This window comes from Neophocaena asiaeorientalis, unplaced genomic scaffold (genome assembly GCF_003031525.2).
Source record: "Neophocaena asiaeorientalis asiaeorientalis breed wild unplaced genomic scaffold, Neophocaena_asiaeorientalis_V1.1 scaffold505, whole genome shotgun sequence".
NCBI lineage: Eukaryota > Metazoa > Chordata > Mammalia > Artiodactyla > Phocoenidae > Neophocaena > Neophocaena asiaeorientalis.
In genome coordinates this window covers 241,884-261,015 of record NW_020174704.1, presented here as the reverse complement: position 1 = coordinate 261,015, position 19,132 = coordinate 241,884, and the positions used below count along the sequence as shown (strand labels likewise).

The window sequence follows — 19,132 nt, the reverse complement described above, 5'->3', positions numbered from 1 at the left end:
TTTTAAATAATATTTTATTTTTTATTTTAATAACTTTATTTTATTTTATTTATTTATTTTGTTTCTCCCTTTTCTTCTGAGCTGTGTGGCTGACAGGGTCTTGGTGCTCTGGCTGGGCGTCTGGACTGAGCCTCTGAGGAGGGAGAGCCGAGTTCAGGACATTGGTCCACCAGAGACCTCCCAGCCCCACATAATATCAGTCGGTGAGAGCTCTTCCAGAGATCTCCATCTCAACGCTAAGACCCAGCTCCACTCAACGACCAGCAAGCTCCAGTGCTGGACACCCCATGCCAAACAACTAGCAAGACAGGAACACCACCCCCCCCATTATCAGAGCGGCTGCCTAAAATCATAAGTTCACAGACACCCCAAAACACACCACCGGATGTGGTCCTGCCCACCAAAAAGACAAGATCCAGCCTCATCCACCAGAACACAGGCACCAGTCCCCTCCACCAGGAAGCCTACACAAGCCACTGAACCAACTTTACACACTGGGGAAAGACACCAAAAACATGGGAACTACGAACCTGCAGCCTGTGAAAAGGAGACCCCAAACACAGTAAGTTAAGCAAAATGAAAAGACAGAGAATACACAGCAGATGAAGGAGCAAGGTGAAAACCCACCAGACCAAACAAATGAAGAGGAAATAGGCAGTCTACCTGAAAAAGAATTCAGAGTAATGATAGTCAAGATGATCCAAAATCTTGGAAATAGAATGGAGAAAATACAAGAAACATTTATCGAGGACCTAGAAGAACTAAAGAGCAAACAAACGATGAACAACACAATAAATTAAATTAAAAATTCTCTAGAAGGAATCAATAGCAAAATAACTGAGGCAGAAGAATGGAAAAGTGACCTGGAAGATAAAATAATGGAAATAACTATCGCACAGCAGAATAAAGAAAAAAGAATGAAAAGAATTGAGGACAGTCTCAGAGACCACTGGGACAATATTAAATGCACCAACAATCAAATTATAGGGGTCCAAGAAGATGAAGAGAACAAGAAAGGGACAGAAAATATTTGAAGAGATTATACTAGAAAATTTCCCTAATATGGGAAAGGAAATAGTCAATCAAGTCCAGGAAGCACAGAGACTCCCATACAGGAGAAATCCAAGGAGAAACACGCCAAGACACATATTAATCAAACTATCAAAAATTAAATACAAAGAAAAAATATTAAGAGCAGCAAGGGAAAAGCAACACATAACATACAAGGGAACCCCCATAAGGTTAACAAGTAATCTTTCAGCAGAAACTCTGCAAGCCAGAAGGGTGAGGCAGGACATATTTAAAGTGATGAAAGGGAAAAACCTACAACCAAGATTACTCTACCCAGCAATGATCTCATTCAAATTTGACTGAGAAATTAAAATCTTTACAGACAAGCAAAAGCTAAGAGAATTCTGCACCACCAAACCAGCTTTACAACAAATGCTGAAGGAACTTCTCTAGGCAGGAAACACAAGAGAAGGAAAAGACCTACAATAACAAACCCAAAACAATTAAGAAAATGGTAATAGGAACATACATATCCATAATCTCAAATAAACAACCTAACATTATACCTAAAGCAATTAGAGAAAGAAGAACAGAAAAACCCCAAAGTTAGCAGAAGGAAAAAAATCATAAAGATCAGAGCAGAAATAAATGAAATAGAAACAAAGAAAACGATAGCAAAAATCAATAAAACTAAAATCTGGTTCTTTGAGAAGATAAACAAAATTGATAAACCATTGGCCAGACTCATCAAGAAAAAGCAGGAGAGGACTCAAATCAATAAATTTAGAAATGAAAAAGGAGAAGATACAACAGACACCACAGAAATACAAAGCATCCTAAGAGACTACTATAAGGACCTCTATGCCAACAAAATGGACAACCTGGAAGAAATCAACAAATTCTTAGAAAGGTATAACCTTCCAAGACTGAACCGGGAAGAAACAGAAAATATGAACAGACCAATCACAAGTAATGAAATTCAAACTGTGATTTAAAATCTTCCAACAAACAAAAGCCCAGGACCAGATGGCTTCACAGGTGAATTCTATCAAACATTTAGAGAAGACCTTACACCTATCCTTCTCAAACTTTTTCAAAATATAGCAGAGGGAGGAACACCCCCAAACTCATTCTATGAGGCCCATATCACCCTGATTCTAAAACCAGACAAATACGTCACCAAAAAAGAAAACTATAGGGAATATCACTGATGAACATAGATGCAAAAATCCTCAACAAAATACTAGAAAACAGAATCCAACAGCACATTAAAAGGATCATACACCATGATCAAGTGGGGTTTAACCCAGGAATGCAAAGATTCTTCAATATACATAAATCAATGTGATAAACCATTTTAACAAACTGAAGGAGAAAAAACATATGATCATCTCAATAGATGCAGAAAAAGCTTTTGACAAAATTCAACACTCATTTATGATAAAAAAACTTCCAGAAAGTAGGCACAGAGGGAACTTTCTTCAACATAATAAAGGCCATATATGACAAACCCACAGGCAACATTGTTCTCTATGGTGAAAAACTGAAACCATTTCCACTTAGATCAGGAACAAGACAAGATTGCCGACTCTCACCACTGTTATTCAACACAGTTTTGGAAGTTATAGCCACAGAAATAAGAGAAGATAAAGAAATAAAAGGAATCCAAATCAGAAAAGAGGAAGTAAAACTGTCACTGTTTGCAGATGACATGATACTACATATAGAGAATCCTAAAGATGCTACCAGAAAACTACTAGAGCGAATCAATGAATTTGGTAAAGTAGCAGGATACAAAATGAATGCACAGAAATCCCTTGCATTCCTATACACTAATGATGAAAAATCTTAAAGAGAAATTAACGAAACACTCCCATTAACCACTGCAACAAAATTGGGAGATCAGCTCGGGGCTTTGTGACGACCTAGAGGGGTGGGATAGGGAGGGTGGGAGGGAGATGCAAGAAGGAGGGGATATGGGGATATATGTATACGTATAGCTGATTCACTTTGTTTTACAGCAGAAACTAACACATCACTGTAAAACAATTATACTCCAATAATGGTGTCCAAAAAAAAAAAAGACATCTAGGAGCTCTATCGTATCAAGTCGAGTGATTAATCTCAGCTCTCATCCATTCTGTATCAACAGTTTTAACTCAGTTGATCACCACGCCCTTCTTGAGATTACTTTTCCCCTTAGCTCAGATCAGTGCACTCTCCTGCAAGTTTTCCTTCTTGTTTATCATCCTTCACTCTCGGTTTTCTGCTGACTCACCTCCTCCCCCAACCTCAATAAGCTAGAGTTCACAGAGTGCAATCTGCAGACCTCTGCTCAATACTCACTGCCCAGATGATCTCAACCCACCTCTGGACTCTGAAATTTTGAATACTATCCATGTGGCCTGTCACCAGCGGCCCCCAAAACAAACATAGACCTTGCTCTTAATTCTGCCTTCTTCACTTCAATAAATGGTTTTCTCTCTTATTGAATTGTTCCAGCCCCAAACCTAGGCATCATCTTTATTTCTTCTGTTTACTCTGTTTACTTATAATCAATCAGCTAATTGATGTTGGTTCAACCGTCAAAACATCCCAAATGATAAATGATTTCTGCAATAATCATTTCTCTACTAAGGAGGCAGTCTTTTCGGAATTAATAATACCACATTGCTCTTTTGATCAAAATTCCTCCAATGGCTTCTCTAAACACTGGATAAAATCCAAACTCCTCAGCCAGGCCAAAGACGACCTTGGCCCTGCCCACCATGCCCGCTAAGTGCTTATTCCACGCTGGCCACACAGGCTTTTTTGTCGTTCCTTGAACCTCTGACAAGTACCTCCTGCTCCATGGCCTCTGCATTTGCTGTTCCCTCTGCCTAGAATTTCTCCCCTGAGGCTTCCTCATGAGTTGCTCCTTCATGTCACTCAGTTCTCTGTTCAAGTATCATGTCCTCAGAAAAGCTCTCCTTAACTGTTCTGTGAAGAACAGGCCTCCCTAGTTACCTTCAGACTCCTGCCTTATTAAAAAAAGAAAAAAATCTTACATACATTTGAACTTATATTACATGTTTATTTGTTAACTTGTTTGCCAACCCCATTATGAAGATAAGGTCCATGAGTACTGGAACTTCATCAGCCTAGCATGCTGCAGTGTATTACATGCCTGGAACACAGTGTGTGCTCAATAAATATTACTAAATATAAGAAGAGCTAACATTAACTAAGTACTTCAAATGAGCAAATGACCACTGCTCTGTGATTTGCCTCTATTAACTAATTTAATCTCCCCAATAAGTCTATGAGATACTTATGGTGGTAATATCACAAAAGCCATAGTTATGGAATCATTCTTTACTTGGGCTATAGGGTCTTTTCTTAAATGACTATAAAAAGAACAACTCAGAAGGATTAGTGGACGAGAAACTGTCTTGTGAGAAACTAACTGACCAGGAGCTATAAATTCCTACACAATTGAAATAATGGCTAATATATGAGGACTGGTGGTGGTCTGGTAACAACCAATGAGGTGAGAGAACAATCCACTATTTATTAAATATAAGGAAATACAGCTAGGAATAACAAACAAATTAAAAAAGGGTAATTGTACTGCTTTCATTAAACCCCCCCAACTTATAAAAGCAGTATTATCTATAAAACAAGATTCAATAAATCAAGAAGATGGCTAACTATAATATCTTGTCCTTAAACACATATTAGGATACACTTTAACACACTTTATGATAGAGAATTTATAAAAATTTTACCTGAAACTGTGTCAATACAGTTAAAAAATTTTTTTTTAGAGCACATAGTGTTTCTATACATTATTACATAGAGAAAAAGTCTGGCATGTTAGTTAACCTAAAGGGCTGTATATCTCTCAGCACCAAGAAGTATTTCTATTGTTATTTTTTTTTTAATTACATGTTTCCAAAACAATGTAATACTGAAGGACTCTGCTTATACCAATAGGGGGTTGGGAAGGATATTTAATTTTTCTTTTAGGATGTTTAATTTTTCTTTTGCTTTATTACACAGAAAATGATATTGAAGTAGATTTAGTTGGCTTTAAGTATTAGGAATGGTCACACTTATTTACCTACTTGGCTGCTTTGTTAAAATACAAGGCAATGTTTTGGCATTACTTCTACTGGGAAGATATTTATGACAGGAACCATGAACCTTTTGGAATACTTCTAATCACCATTATTAATTGAGGAGTGAGCTACCATTGATTTCTGAACTGCTCCACCTGCTGGACCAATGAAACCCTAACAATAATTTTAGAGTACTTAAATTTTATTGGGATGAAATTAGAAACATTCTGAGCAGAAACCAATTTCTAGCATATGAAAATTATATTTTAAAATGTTTTATCCACTATTAAAGTTTTTATTTTCCACTTATTTTTATAGTCTAAACAATGCTCTGTTTATTCAAAGTAGAATGAAGTGACAAATGGTTAGAATTTAGGGAAGAGATTTTATTCCCACAAAGATAATAATCTTCAATCTTATTTTCATTACATTTTAATTTCCCCAATGTGATTGCATATGTACTGACAATTCTAAATAGTTATGATATCATTAAGTTAAGCAGAGAGTTACTACCAACGATAAACAAAAATATATCCAAAACCAAATTAACAATGATTTACTTTGCCAAGTCATTCATGATAGGGTTCCCTGAAAAGCAGGCTACCCTGGAGTTTTACAAATATGACTTAATTTATATGAAACCACTCAAGATTTTATTTGTAATTTTAAAATGTCTAAATGGAGTCTCCTTTTGCAAATGCTTTTAACGTGACCCCCAGGAGTTTGGTGATCCAATCCTGCACGTAGGCCAGGCTGGTAACTCTGACTTTTGAGGACAGCATCAGCAACACTTCTGCCTTGAATGCCATAAGCAGGACTGAACACTTCCCGTGCAGAGGCAGAACTATATGAAGCAGCAACAGCAGAAGAGACAGACAGACTCGACACAAGCCTACTCCTTTGTTTTTATTAGGTTCTTTGGGCTCTAGGACAAATCTCCTTAAAAGATACAGGTCTATCTATTATTTCCTTGGTATTCCCCCAAGAGCAATGAGTATTGGATAGAACACTTAGCAAATCTTATAACTTAGGCTGAGAAGGTTAATGGTATATCCCTTTTACATACCATGTTTTGTAAGTTTTATTTAAATAAAAGGGCAAAATAAGATGCAAGAAGAGGAAAAAGAAAAGTACAAAACAGCAAAGGGGAAAAGAAAGAGAAGAGCATTTAAAAGGTTGCTGGGGGATATGAATTCTAATTTCAACTCTGCCCTTTGGGATCTGAGTTTTTGTATTATTTTTCCATACTGGTTTGTGTCATCTTGGGCAAAACTGGGTCTTTGTTTTTTGAAAAAATGAGAACATTAAACTAGGTAATAATGAAAGAAATATTAAGGATAGTCATACTTTGGTATATAAACTTATTTCTTAATTAACAACCCTATTTAATCACCAACATTTAGAATCTCAGTAATTGACAGTTATTCTGTGGGACAGTTTAGGAAGCCAAAAGTAATTTTTAAGAAAGTATCAAAAATTTAAAACAGGACAAATTTCAGGTAATATTAAAAATACATTTTATGCTCATGAGAACACAATTAGCTTAAAAATCTTTAGAGGAATCTACTAAATCACAACAGATCTGAGAATGAAGGTTTTCACCAGGAAAATATTTCACTTTCTCTGTGCTAAGAAAAGCTTGTAAGTGCAGAAAGCTAGGAAGAAACTAGGAAATAATGGAAAATAGGGAAGGTCTCAAGGAAAAGAGACCAAGAGAAGTAGAAAGATACTTTTTTTTGAGACATTTGCCATCTGTGCCTCTCCAAAAGATGCCAAGCAGCTCTCCAGACTGGGGGTTAGGAAGCTCTTTCTCATGAACCCTGGAAGATATCCCATTAGGTTTCCTCACTAGGATGATAAAGAGTAGCAGATGGGATCCTGCAATTGTCACGAGGTTATTTGGAAATGGAAGGCCATGAGGTTGGTGATGTTCACTGTTACTCGGTTAACCTTTCCTTCCTTTCATTTTTCCTTTAATGAACTGTTTAATTTTACATGTGGGGTCCCCTACCAATGGTATTCATATCTGGCTTGTCCTTTCTATTTATTCCATTTAAAATTTCTCTCTTAAAAAAAATTCTTGCTTATTTTTCCAAGCCTATGTTTAAGAAAGATACGTTTGTAATTTTCAACCAAGAGATTTGTGGTTGTGTGCCAAAGAGCATAAAATTCAAGCATTAAAAATGCTATATCACTGAAAATGTCGTCTATATGGGCAGAGCAAAGAAAGAACCAGTATGCTTTTAAATAAAGCAGTGCAGAAAACTGTCAAACCTGGAAATAAATAAATAAACAAATTTATTTATTTGTTTGTTTATTTATTTATTTATGGCTGTGTTGGGTCTTTGTTGCTGCTCGTGGGCTTTCTCTAGTTGCGGCGAGCAGGGGCTACTCTTCGTTGTGGTGCACAGGCTTTTCATTTGCCGTGGCTTCTCTTGTGGAACACGGGCTCTAGGCGCGCGGGTGAGCTCAGTAGTTGTGGCTCACGATCTCTAGAGTGCAGGCTCATTAGTTGTGGTGCATGGGCTTAGTTGCTTTGTGGCATGTGGGATCTTCCTGGACCAGGGATCGAACCTGTGTCCCCTGCATTGGCAGGTGGATTCTTAACCACTGTGCCACAGGGAAGTCCCCAGAAATTTATTAATATATAAAAATCTAATTTTTTATGGTACTTTTCTAAATTTGGAATGGTTCTATTTTATGTTAACACACGAAACCCATACTTTTAGTCAATATCTAAGGTTTTGTGGAAAAATAAGAATTTCACAACTTTTCAAATTGGATATTTGATATATAAACTCATGTTTCTGTGTAGTCACAAGAACCTTATCAACTGAGTATATCTTAAAAAAATCTATTGAAAATTTGCAATGTTGTGTTAGTTTCAGGTGCACAGCAAAGTGATTCAGTTATAGATATACAGATATTCATCCTTTTTTAGATTCTTTTCTCATATAGGTTATCCCAGAATATTGAGTGGAGTTCCCTGTGTTCCTTGTTGGTTATCTATCTCATATATAGTAGTGTGTGTATGTTCATCCCAAGCTCCTGATTTATCCTCACCCCGCCACCATGTTTCCCCTGTGGTATCCATAAGCTTGTTTTTGATATCTGTAAGTCTGTTTCTGTTTTGTAAATAAGTTCATTTGTTTCATTTAGAGACAAAATACATTTGGGGCATATTTTGCTTTCTTTCAAAGCTATTAATACTACGGTAAGCATATTATGAAAAATTCACTCAAATAAATTTCCCCAACTTTGAAATCTTTTTATTTCTATTACTCTTAGGCTACCTTCTAAAAGTCCACTGAACATATCAAATCATAATCCTTGTTTGTCACGATGACTGGCACCTTCTACTCTAGACTTGGCTTTCAGTGCCAACATCATTAAGAGATTCTTCAAATTACTTTTTAAATATCCTTTTCCCTCAGGATTTTCACTTATATCTAATTAGACTACTTACTCCATGCCATGTAATCCCTGTTGCCAAAACTGCTAAATGCTTCAATAAGTAGGAGGAGGGCATCAATGGAGCAAGACAGATGTAATGTCACTGGTTAACAATAGAAGTGTGAAGCAGCTGCCTTAATTATGAAGCTTATTAATTCATGGTGTTGAAAAAATAACTTGGCAAGAGTTCTTATAAAATATCTAACCTTTTCAAATAGCAAGATATTGCTTAAAACTTAAAATCTATGTTTTCCATAAGGAAGGTTGAAATAACTATTTTGCCAGTAATTAACATATGTATTTAAAACCTGTAATTCGAAGTCACAAGGTCACACATAATTTTAAAAGCAACTCTGTTTCTTAACTGACTTTTAAAAAGTATATACCATTACATTTCAATACTTAAAAATTTTTTTACATTTGGAGTTAAATCATAGGATAAGGATAAATATGTCTAGGAGAGGAAGTAAGGAATAGGTAAGAGAGTTCTAAAGAGCTACTTTGTATGGAACCTGGGAAAACTTAAATAACCTCATCAAACCTCAGTTTCATTTTCTATATATTAACATTTACCATGAAGTGTTGTTTGAGGATTATAAATAATGTATATTAAGTGCCTGGCATGTAGTAGGTGCTCCATAAAAGGTAGTTATTATTACTTTTTAATGAATATATTGAAAAGACTAGATTTAAATAAATGGGTTGCTGTCATAGAATAAGTGAAGAGAAATAGTTTTAAAAAAATCTTCAGTCTTACACCTAGAATAGAGTACTTTACTATCATTTAAAGACAATGACATCTAAAAATGTAAGCTAGAAACAGCTCAGTTTCTTAAGAAGAAGATGAGTAAGTGAAAACAGAAATCTGAAAAGAGGTGTTAGCAGAGAAAAAAAATTAGTGGAAGTGTGTTTTCTTTTTTGGTGTTGACTGAAGTAAAGATTTACATATAATGGAATAGTGATCAACAGGAATTAGTTCTTGAAAGTATAATAGACTGTCACAAATTTGAAAATCAAATAACACCCCCCACTCCCTATATTCTGAAGGATAAAATATATCCCAAGTATCATCTGAAAAAAAAAAATGGTTCTGATGAACCTAGGGGCAGGACAGGAATAAAGACGCAGAAGTAGAGAATGGACTTGACACGGGGAGGGGGAAGGGTAAACTGGGACAAAGTGAGAGAGTGGCATGGACATATACACACTACCAAATGTAAAACAGATAGCTAGTGGGAAGCAGCCGCATAGCACAGGGAGATCAGCTCAGTGCATTGTGACCACCTAGAGGGGTGGGATAGGGAGGGTGGGAGGGAGGGAGACGCAAGAGGGAGGGGATATGGGGATATATATATATACATATACCTGATTCACTTTGTTATACAGCAGAAACTAACACAACGTTGTAAAGCAATTATACTCCAATAGAGATGTTTAAAAAAAAATATTCCAAGTATCTAGTGGACCAAGAGAAAAATACCATACAGATGACACACTTTCATCTAATCCTCATTCCTGTCTCCTTGGTCTGTAACAGAATGATCAGCATCTACCACACTAAATATGACACGCACAATTCATTAGTAGTTTTTTCATTCATAAATTCTTTCTAGCCCTTTTTGAATCTATATATTTTTGGCCTACATTATATTCATCAAGTGAAGTAATAAATTCTCTGAGTTTATTACTTGCAGGATCAGATGGAACTTCCTATTAATTAAAAAGGTTACTTGTGTTCATGATCTAAAGAGGGCCTCCATTCATAAGGTCCATGATTTTAATATCTGTTACCTGATTCATATCCTCTGCCTCTGCAGACTGCAATGCCCCAATCACATACCTCCCATCATATGAGCGGCTCCCTTGGGCCCATTCAAACTTTCTCCATGATGTTCTTTTGATGTGGGGTCAGCAGAAATGTATATAGCAAACCTCGTGCACAGGGAGGATTAACACGAAGGAAGAATACTATATCCTGTTCTGTTTTTAGAGACTTTTTTTTTTTCGGTACACGGGCCTCTCACTGTTGTGACCTCTCCTGTTGTGGAGCACAGCCTCCGGACGCGCAGGCTCAGCGGCCATGGCTCACGGGCCCAGCTGCTCCGCAGCATGTGGGATCTTCCCGGACCGGGGCATGAACCCATGTCCCCTGCATCAGCAGGCGGACTCTCAACCACTGCGCCACCAGGGAAGCTCTAGAGACTCTTTTTGATGGTGGGCAACATTCTGCTATGATTCTTGGAGCGTCACACTGTGCTGATGACCTCGGTCAGGAGCAACACACGTCTTTCATAGTTTATTACCATGGCCCATAGATTATCTGTGCATTAACACAGACACAGACACACAGACACAGACACAGACACACACACAGACATATTCTTGGAGCGTCACACTGTGCTGATGACCTCGGTCAGGAGCAACACACGTCTTTCATAGTTTATTACCATGGCCCATAGATTATCTGTGCATTAACACAGACACAGACACACAGACACACACACACACACACACACACACACACACACACACACACACACACACACAGTTTGCCACTAATGTTCACTATTCTATCTCCTGCCCCTAGAATGAGCCCTACACATTGTAGGCACAAAGTAAATATTTTTTGGATGAATCAATATATGGTCTGTGGGTAGAAATGTGACTGATGGAATTTAATATGGACACATGTAGAATAACATATTAAGGATAAAACATCTAAATTATACATACTTCATCATATGTTTAAGATATTTCTTAAGACAACTCCATTTAGCTTACTTCCTTACTATTTGGAAGAGTTTAGTTTTCATCTTTATATTAAACTCAGAAATTTCCTGTTGCCTCCATCCTTTGTCAAAAGGGTGATACTGTCAATATAATAAATACTATTCTGCAAAATACCAGGCTGACCCCAACAAGCCTACTGACAGAGGAAAAGAACAAAAAGGATAGAATTCAAAAGTTAGGGTATACATGTACCTAATGTATGGAATTTTTTTTAACCAAACCTGACAACCTTCTGCTACGGAACACTGTGGAAGAGGGAAGACTGAAGGGCCAAAAACACTGTGAAAGGAAGCATACCATAAATGACCTGATTATATGGCTTTCTCTTTTTAGTTTTGAAAGAAAAACTAAAGGCAATATAATTTTATCCCTACTTAAAAGTTTATGTATTTTTAAATGCTTGATGAAAGTCAATGAATGTTTTTTGTTTTGTTTTTTTTTGCGGTACGCGGGCCTCTCACTGTTGTGGCCTCTCCCATTGCGGAGCACAGGCTCCAGATGCGCAGGCTCAGAGGCCGTGGCTCACGGGCCTAGCCGCTCTGCGGCATGTGGGATCTTCCCAGACCGGAGCACGAACCCATGTCCCCTGCATCGGCAGGCAGACTCTCAACCACTGCACCACCAGAGAAGCCCCAATGAATGTTTTAATATTCCTTTTTTCATTCTGTGGTTACCTTCTAGTTTGTTTTCTCTGTGCCAATAATAATCACACTGCAACATATTCAGAACACCTAAAATAAAAATCTTAATGAACATAATTTCTACACTATCATTAATACCAAAGACAGCAAATACCAAAAGTTAAATACAATATGTAGCCTAAGAAATAATGAGAAAACTTTATTCACTGCCAAAATTAAATTGATGAAATATTATAGTGAATTCAAAATAATACTCAAGAGATTAGAAGCTTCTCAGTTGTGATCTTTTCGGGAATACTAAAAATTCCTCTTAAAAATAAGTAATAAATTATAGAAATAAAAAAGTTTGAAAATGACTTCAGAAACATGTCACTGTATCTTAGTAAAAGGAGATGCTGATAGTAAATAAGTTATAATACTGCATTGTTCGAAAACATAATGTGACATTATTAAACATTATAAAAACAAAAGCAATGGTAGTGGAACGAGGTCTTTCACACACACTGCTTTTCTTTGTCCTGTTGTGCTTGTCATCCTCTTCTCTATAGCTCCTGCTTGACCAGTTGTATCTCCTTGTTTCAAAACCACAAGGAGATTAATATGCAGTTTTGGAGGTAAGAGCGGAGAAGGTAACGAAGCTATGTGAGTCATTTAGGACTCTCTGGTGTGATCACAAAATAATATTTAAAAACACTTTTCAGTGAAAGAATGATTTCTAGAAATTGTACTATAATTACTTCAAACACAATCCTGCTTTATTATTTAATGTTTCTCTGTTAGTTACACATATGTTCTCTAGTACATAGAGAATAATTTCTAGATAAGAAATTAGCAAAATCGTGGTACCTGCAGATCTCCTTATCCATATGAGTCCTATACTTCAAATGTCCCAGTGTCCTCCCTCAAAAAGAGGTCTCACTTAGATATTACAGACTTAGACACTATATAGCAAAAGTTGAGAGTTTCATGGACTAGACACCACAGGATGAAGAGATTATATCATTGTTGCTGTAGAAATCATTAAGGGACTATGCAGAACAATATCTATGTAAATATACTGTAGTTTACCTTCTGTATATCTGCAGATGAGTTGTTCTTGTATTATTCACAAAAGAGTTGACTTTATTTTAATAAAGATATACCATGAGATCAGTACTGGTTTTAGGCAGTGTGATGCTGGAAAGAAACAGGCTACTGAAAGGATGTGAACAGACCTCTTGCTCTATCAGTGCCTTTTTATGGAAAAGACTGAAGAGAAAAATGACTGAATTCCCTTGGTACTATATACATTTGGGGTTTTTTTAGTAGGGTGGAATAGGCATATGGTTTTCACAAACTTTTACGAACAATGTGCATCTAGTCTAGACATACTTTGAACCTCCCAACTCGGTATTTTCCAGCTCACTCTGTGTGTGTGTGTGTGTGTGTGTGTGTGTGTGAGAGAGAGAGAGGGAGGGAGGGAGGGGCATGAGAGGCAGCACAGTGCAGTGGTTAAGAACGCATACTAAGGTGCTAGACTGCAAACTACTCACTTGATGTGCAACCTTGGACAAGTTGGTTACTCTTAAATAATAGGAATAGGAATAATAATGGGATGTTATCAATATCAAATGAGTGGCTTTGTTAGGATTAAATGAGTTTATCAATGTAAAGTTCCTAGAATAAGGCCTGTCACATGAAAAGTGCTCAGAGGTATTAGCTGTTATTATGTGTCCCCAAGTACTTTAAAATACTAAATTAGGTAAATATATCACGGTAGGTAAATCTGAAAGAAACATTATATTCTTAAATCTAACAGATACTAGTTTAAGATGCTTGCTGAAACTAACTAACCATGATTTTACTGTCTTCCCCCCAGAAAAATCCTGTTTTTATGAATATCTGTCTAGGAAATGATAAAAACCTCATTCTTAGAAATCTAAAAGAGATTCTTAATTTTTAAAAAATATTCTTACCTCAGAAATGAATTGTTAATTTGACAGCAAAATCATTTTCTTGAAAGCTGCCTCATATACTTTAATCCTCTACTCATTTCCATAGAGCAAACAATAGAAAACTGATTTATACAAGACCCATCCACCCATCCATCAATTCATGAACAAATATTTTCTGACTCATTACAATGTATTTGGCCCTATGCCATACGCAAAATCTCTACACTAGTTTCTCAAAGGGAAAACACTGAAAAATTGGAAAACTGTGAATGGGATACTGATGTCTATTGAGAATGATAAAGCAATAGGGGAGGTAGGAAGAAAGCTAATAAGTAAGTGAACTACAGCAGAATCAGTGAATTTATAAGAGAAGGACCTTAAAGACATTAGAGCCCAATGGGTCTTAACTTTTTAAAAAAGTACCAACACACCTGAGGGGTAAAATAAAATACAGTATTTACTTATAACATATATCCTGATTAATGTGCCAACAAAGTTTTATGGTAAATTATTACACTTAAAGTCAACAACAACAACAACAAAATAATGCATATATAATATGAAGGAAGGAAGTGGAGAAGATACTCCTAATAGTAATTTTAACTTCAATATTAAATTTAGTTCTTAGCTTCTCGGCAAAAAAGCAAAATGAACATAGTATAGTTTTTTACCATGTGATAAATCTGATTGTATATTTTCTTTTGGAAGGGGGGAATGGGAGGAGTTAACTTTTCTGGCATTAATTCTAAGAGAACTTAATCAAGTGGATCCTTATGTTAAGAAACATCAGCAACAGCATAGTTCCAACAAGAATTACCCAAAAAAAGCAATAAGAAAAGCTTTCAACTATAATCCAGAGAGGTTATTACATTGAAGGCTAGGGAGATCACCTGGCTGCTGAGGAGAGCCCAGTTTATACCTATTATCCTGGCTTAAATATCAATAGTGCCCCATTCCATTCTCAGACTGACCCAAGTTTGGATGATAAATTACACGGTCATCTTATCTATGGGGAATTTAGTCCAGATTTGCTTTGTAGTGATCGCGTTTGACAGAAGAAAGAACTTCATAAACAGTTTCTGCCAAATTTCAAGAGGAACTAGATGGCAACAAATTAAGACCCAAATTAAAAGTGAAGGTATGAAATATATAAAATATAATCTCTATGTATTAAAAACAATGCAATAATATCATGAAACTCACACTTAGAATTGAAAGCAATTCTTCAGTACCACATTCAGGTTTCAAACGCTCCTTGAACATTTTAACTGTTTGGTGCTTTAAATAGTAATAAGAGGCAATCCGGCCATATGTCAGTGGTTCAATGCTCCGATTATCCTGTTTCAAAAGAAATATAAAATAACATAAATAAAAAGTACAATAGAAGTGTATATATTCATAAAATTAATAATTCATACTGTAGGTTGCTGTTTCAACTGTTTCATTACAATTTTTGGTTATCATCAGAAGCAGAAGCCCTATTGTTAAAAAGCCGGGCCATCTTTTCAATTGGAATGTGTATGACCAAGTCGTACCTCTCCCATCTCAATACAGTAGGAATGTTCCAACTCAACCAGGGACTTCTCAACCAGATTGGACAGAAACTTGTTCACAGAATCATGGCTCACATCACTCAAATTGTAGTAGCTAGAAAACAAGCAAGGTCATTATTTGTTTCAAAATATTTCTTATTAAAACCATCATTTCAATTTCACCTCGCTCTTTTCAGAATTAAAAAAAAATCCATTTATAGCAAATCAAAGGAATAAAGCAATTGCAATTACCACTTCCATTTTACAGATCAAAATCCCCATACTAAGGTTTATTGACACTGATGAACAATGGCAATATGTTAAAAATATGCAAGATAAGCAGATAAAATTCAGCAGCACATTAAAAAGATACAAATTTTCAGTGTTAAAACTGACATTATTTCAGTTTACACATCTACAGCAAACTAAACTTATATACTAGATTTAGAAAAAGTGAGAAGCATATTATATATAAATATATAATTCCCTTTTTTATGTAAAATCTCATCCTCAGTAACATTAAAAAACTCAAAGAACAATTGATTTGGGTGGCAGATGAGTTCTTTTAGGTAATTTAGTCAATTGTTCCCCTAATGCTTAAGGAGTAAATATTCCAAAGATTAGAAGGAACATCATCAGGCTAACAAAATAAGCATTGTAAGTAAGCTTACCTATACAGAAAACACATAGGTTCAGCTCTATATATCTTCTGAGCAAAAAACCTAAGCACACGCAATTCACCTGAATGCTCCTCCCTGTAACTCCAAGAGATTTTTGGCAAATCCCTAAGATCACTAGGAATCCGTGTCTGGGAAAAGATCCAAGAGGTGAGGGACTGCCTCCAGAGTCTTGGCAGATTGCTAATTCCCGTTGTGTGAACCCTGTCCACTAGTCAGCATGGAGAATTACATGCCCTACCTCTACCCAAGTCAAAGAACAGGAGTGGAAAGTGGCCTCAGAGAACAGACTCTCATCACTGAAACCCAGCACGAGGGGATTTGTATCTGTACAGGACTAGGAAGGGGGTGGTCACAGCCTGAAGAAGAAAAGTGTTAACAATCTCAAATGGGAGAGGTCTAAAGGCCTCTCAAGCATGGTGATTTTTTTTTTCTTTTCCTTTCTTCCAAGGGAAAGATTTGGGGTCAATACTATAAAAATTTATTTAAAAACAGAAAAAGCAGGACTTAAATCATGGCAGGATATATTTTCACTAGAAAGAGAAGTTAGCCCAAAAGTCTAGGTACAACCAAATATATGAGTTTCCACTGAGTATGGATTAATAATAGGTTATTTATTTGGGAAAATAACTGTAAATCATAGTTATATGCTGAGGATTTCAATTCTCATAGAAGAGAATTAGTTACTTTAAATTTTAGTCTGTAGAGAAATTATTGCCCTTCCTGGAAAAGTTCTTTTCATAAACCAAAATAAAGCAATATTTATCAATGAACAAATACTAGACAGATCAGTGCTGTTGTTACTTTAAACAAAATGCACCTACTTTTATCTAACCAGGCATATGTGAAGGTGAAAAACCAGCATTAGAAACCATTAGAAAATATTTCCTTTATCCTGAACTGTGACTGAGAAGGAGTATATAGTTAGAATAATTTATTCTGCATTAGAGGTGAAAATAAAAATTCTGAACATTCAAGGCTCCATAAAAGAGACAGATCCCCAAAGCTGTTTCAAATTATTAACAATATTTTTTTGTCTTTCATTTTTTTCCCCCAACAAATGAAATTTATCAGCCAAACTTTCTGCAACGTAAGTGCTTACTTTATATTTCACATTCTTTTGGCTTGCTAAGCCTATAAATTTTCCAACACGATTTTCAGCTGTCTGGACTAATATATAGTTGATAAAGTTATATCTACATAGTAAAAAAAACAGTGAAAATGTGCCCAGGACACTGAATAAGTAGTACTATTTGCAGAGCAAGAATCAAGCTATCTTTATGCAATTAAAATTACAGAAGGAAGACATTATGAAAATAATATTACCGTGAAAAACAAAAAGTTATGATTCCATTTTTATCTATAAATTTCTTAGGCCATTTGAAAACAAAAAATCTCATGGTTACTGCTATGGATCACCATAAGTCATTCCCATGTATGTATAACTGGAATGCCAACATTACCATATTATGCTTAAATGAATAATTTGGTACACTTACAAATAATACTTAAAACCATTAATGATAAAAACTTTTCTCCAAAAATTATAGGTTCTTTTTTAAATAATTATTTTACTTACTGTTTTATGTATTTACAAGATATATTTTGATGGGCTAATATCCCTTCTGAAGTTTGTTCATTTACATCTATTGGAAAAATTTTTAGACTACTTTGTGGCTTTTATCCAGAGAAAGTACAGTCAGGGTAAATATTTTTTAAACATTTACAGTGAGTTGTAAAAAAGAAAAAAAAATGAAGTAAAATCATGGCTCTGAGACTGCAACAAATTATCTGATGACTACACTAAAATATCGTAATCTAACTTGCTAAAAATTCATGCATTTTTTGAGCAGAATAACTTTAAAAACTTCCATGGATTATTTCTTAATATAGTTGTTCTTTTTCAATATGCTCACCAACATTCTTACTGACTTGCATATGAGAAATGAAATATCAAAACTTTTATCCTTATTACATCTGGGGGGGTAATCTAGAATTTTAAAAATCCCTAAAATTGTTTTCTTCAGATATTCTGGCATATGTGATAACTTTATTTATTTTTTAAAAGTGACAACTTTAAAAACAGAGAGGGCTAGTTAAAATATTACATTCTTAAATATAATAGTAAAATCTCAATCATTAAAAAACTTTCTCCCATGCAGCCAACAAGGATACTAAAATGCATCTATTTTTGTTAGTGGTATAACTTCACTGATTTATACCAAATATTATTCTTTGTTAATATTTGAACTGAGATTCTAAGGTTACATAAATATTTTCAAATCCTTAAGAAAGTACACTGCTACATCTTAATTAAATGTATAATTTACAAGACACTATAAAGTAATAAAACTAAGTGTAAATGGAATTATTTTTTAGGTCCCATAAAATTTTGAGAGAGAATATATTCTAACACTTTTTTTGTGAATAAAGGATGGAGTTTATATTTACATGATCTTCATTAGTAGCATTATATGGCCTTCGCTTCTAACATGTAAACTTTTCAGTCACTGTGCAATTTCTAGCCTAAACAATTATAAGCATTTAGCTTAAAAAAATTACATATCATTAATTTCAATAACCACTTTACTAACTTGAAAAAAGCATGCAACTGCTAAGGAAAAAGGTCTGTTTTCATGTTGCACTTTCCACAGTAGAAAATTTATAATTTACTGGTTATTAAAACAGAAATATTATACAACTGTTTAATTATGGATAAAGGATACAATGTAGTTTCACGCTCACTGCATTGAATCGTCAAGTCATTATCTTCTCTTTGCCATAAACAGACAGCCTACCTTTTTGTCAGCATGCTATTTCATTTATTTCACAGAGAAACCCAGTTCCACAATAATTGACTTGTCAGAGGCCCTAATTTATGAGGCTGAGCTCTGTAAGATTTCTCTATATTGGATTCAACCTGCACACAAGCAGGGTTGAATATTTACAATGCTGTTAACAGGTGCTGAGTTGTTTAATGATTCTAATAGCCAG

General features: G+C 35.4%; 1 protein-coding gene across 1 annotated transcript in view; it reads right to left on the bottom strand.

The window, feature by feature from the left end:
- The window catches only part of ASCC3 (activating signal cointegrator 1 complex subunit 3), a 306,848-nt gene that overhangs the window by 57,780 nt on the left and 229,936 nt on the right, over positions 1–19,132 (bottom strand). The window contains exons 34-35 of the mRNA XM_024759314.1: positions 15,465–15,576; positions 15,133–15,267 (exon numbers count right to left, since the gene is read on the bottom strand). Of these exons, the coding sequence (XP_024615082.1) occupies positions 15,133–15,267; positions 15,465–15,576 (247 nt within the window). The remainder of the gene's footprint in view (positions 1–15,132; positions 15,268–15,464; positions 15,577–19,132) is intronic.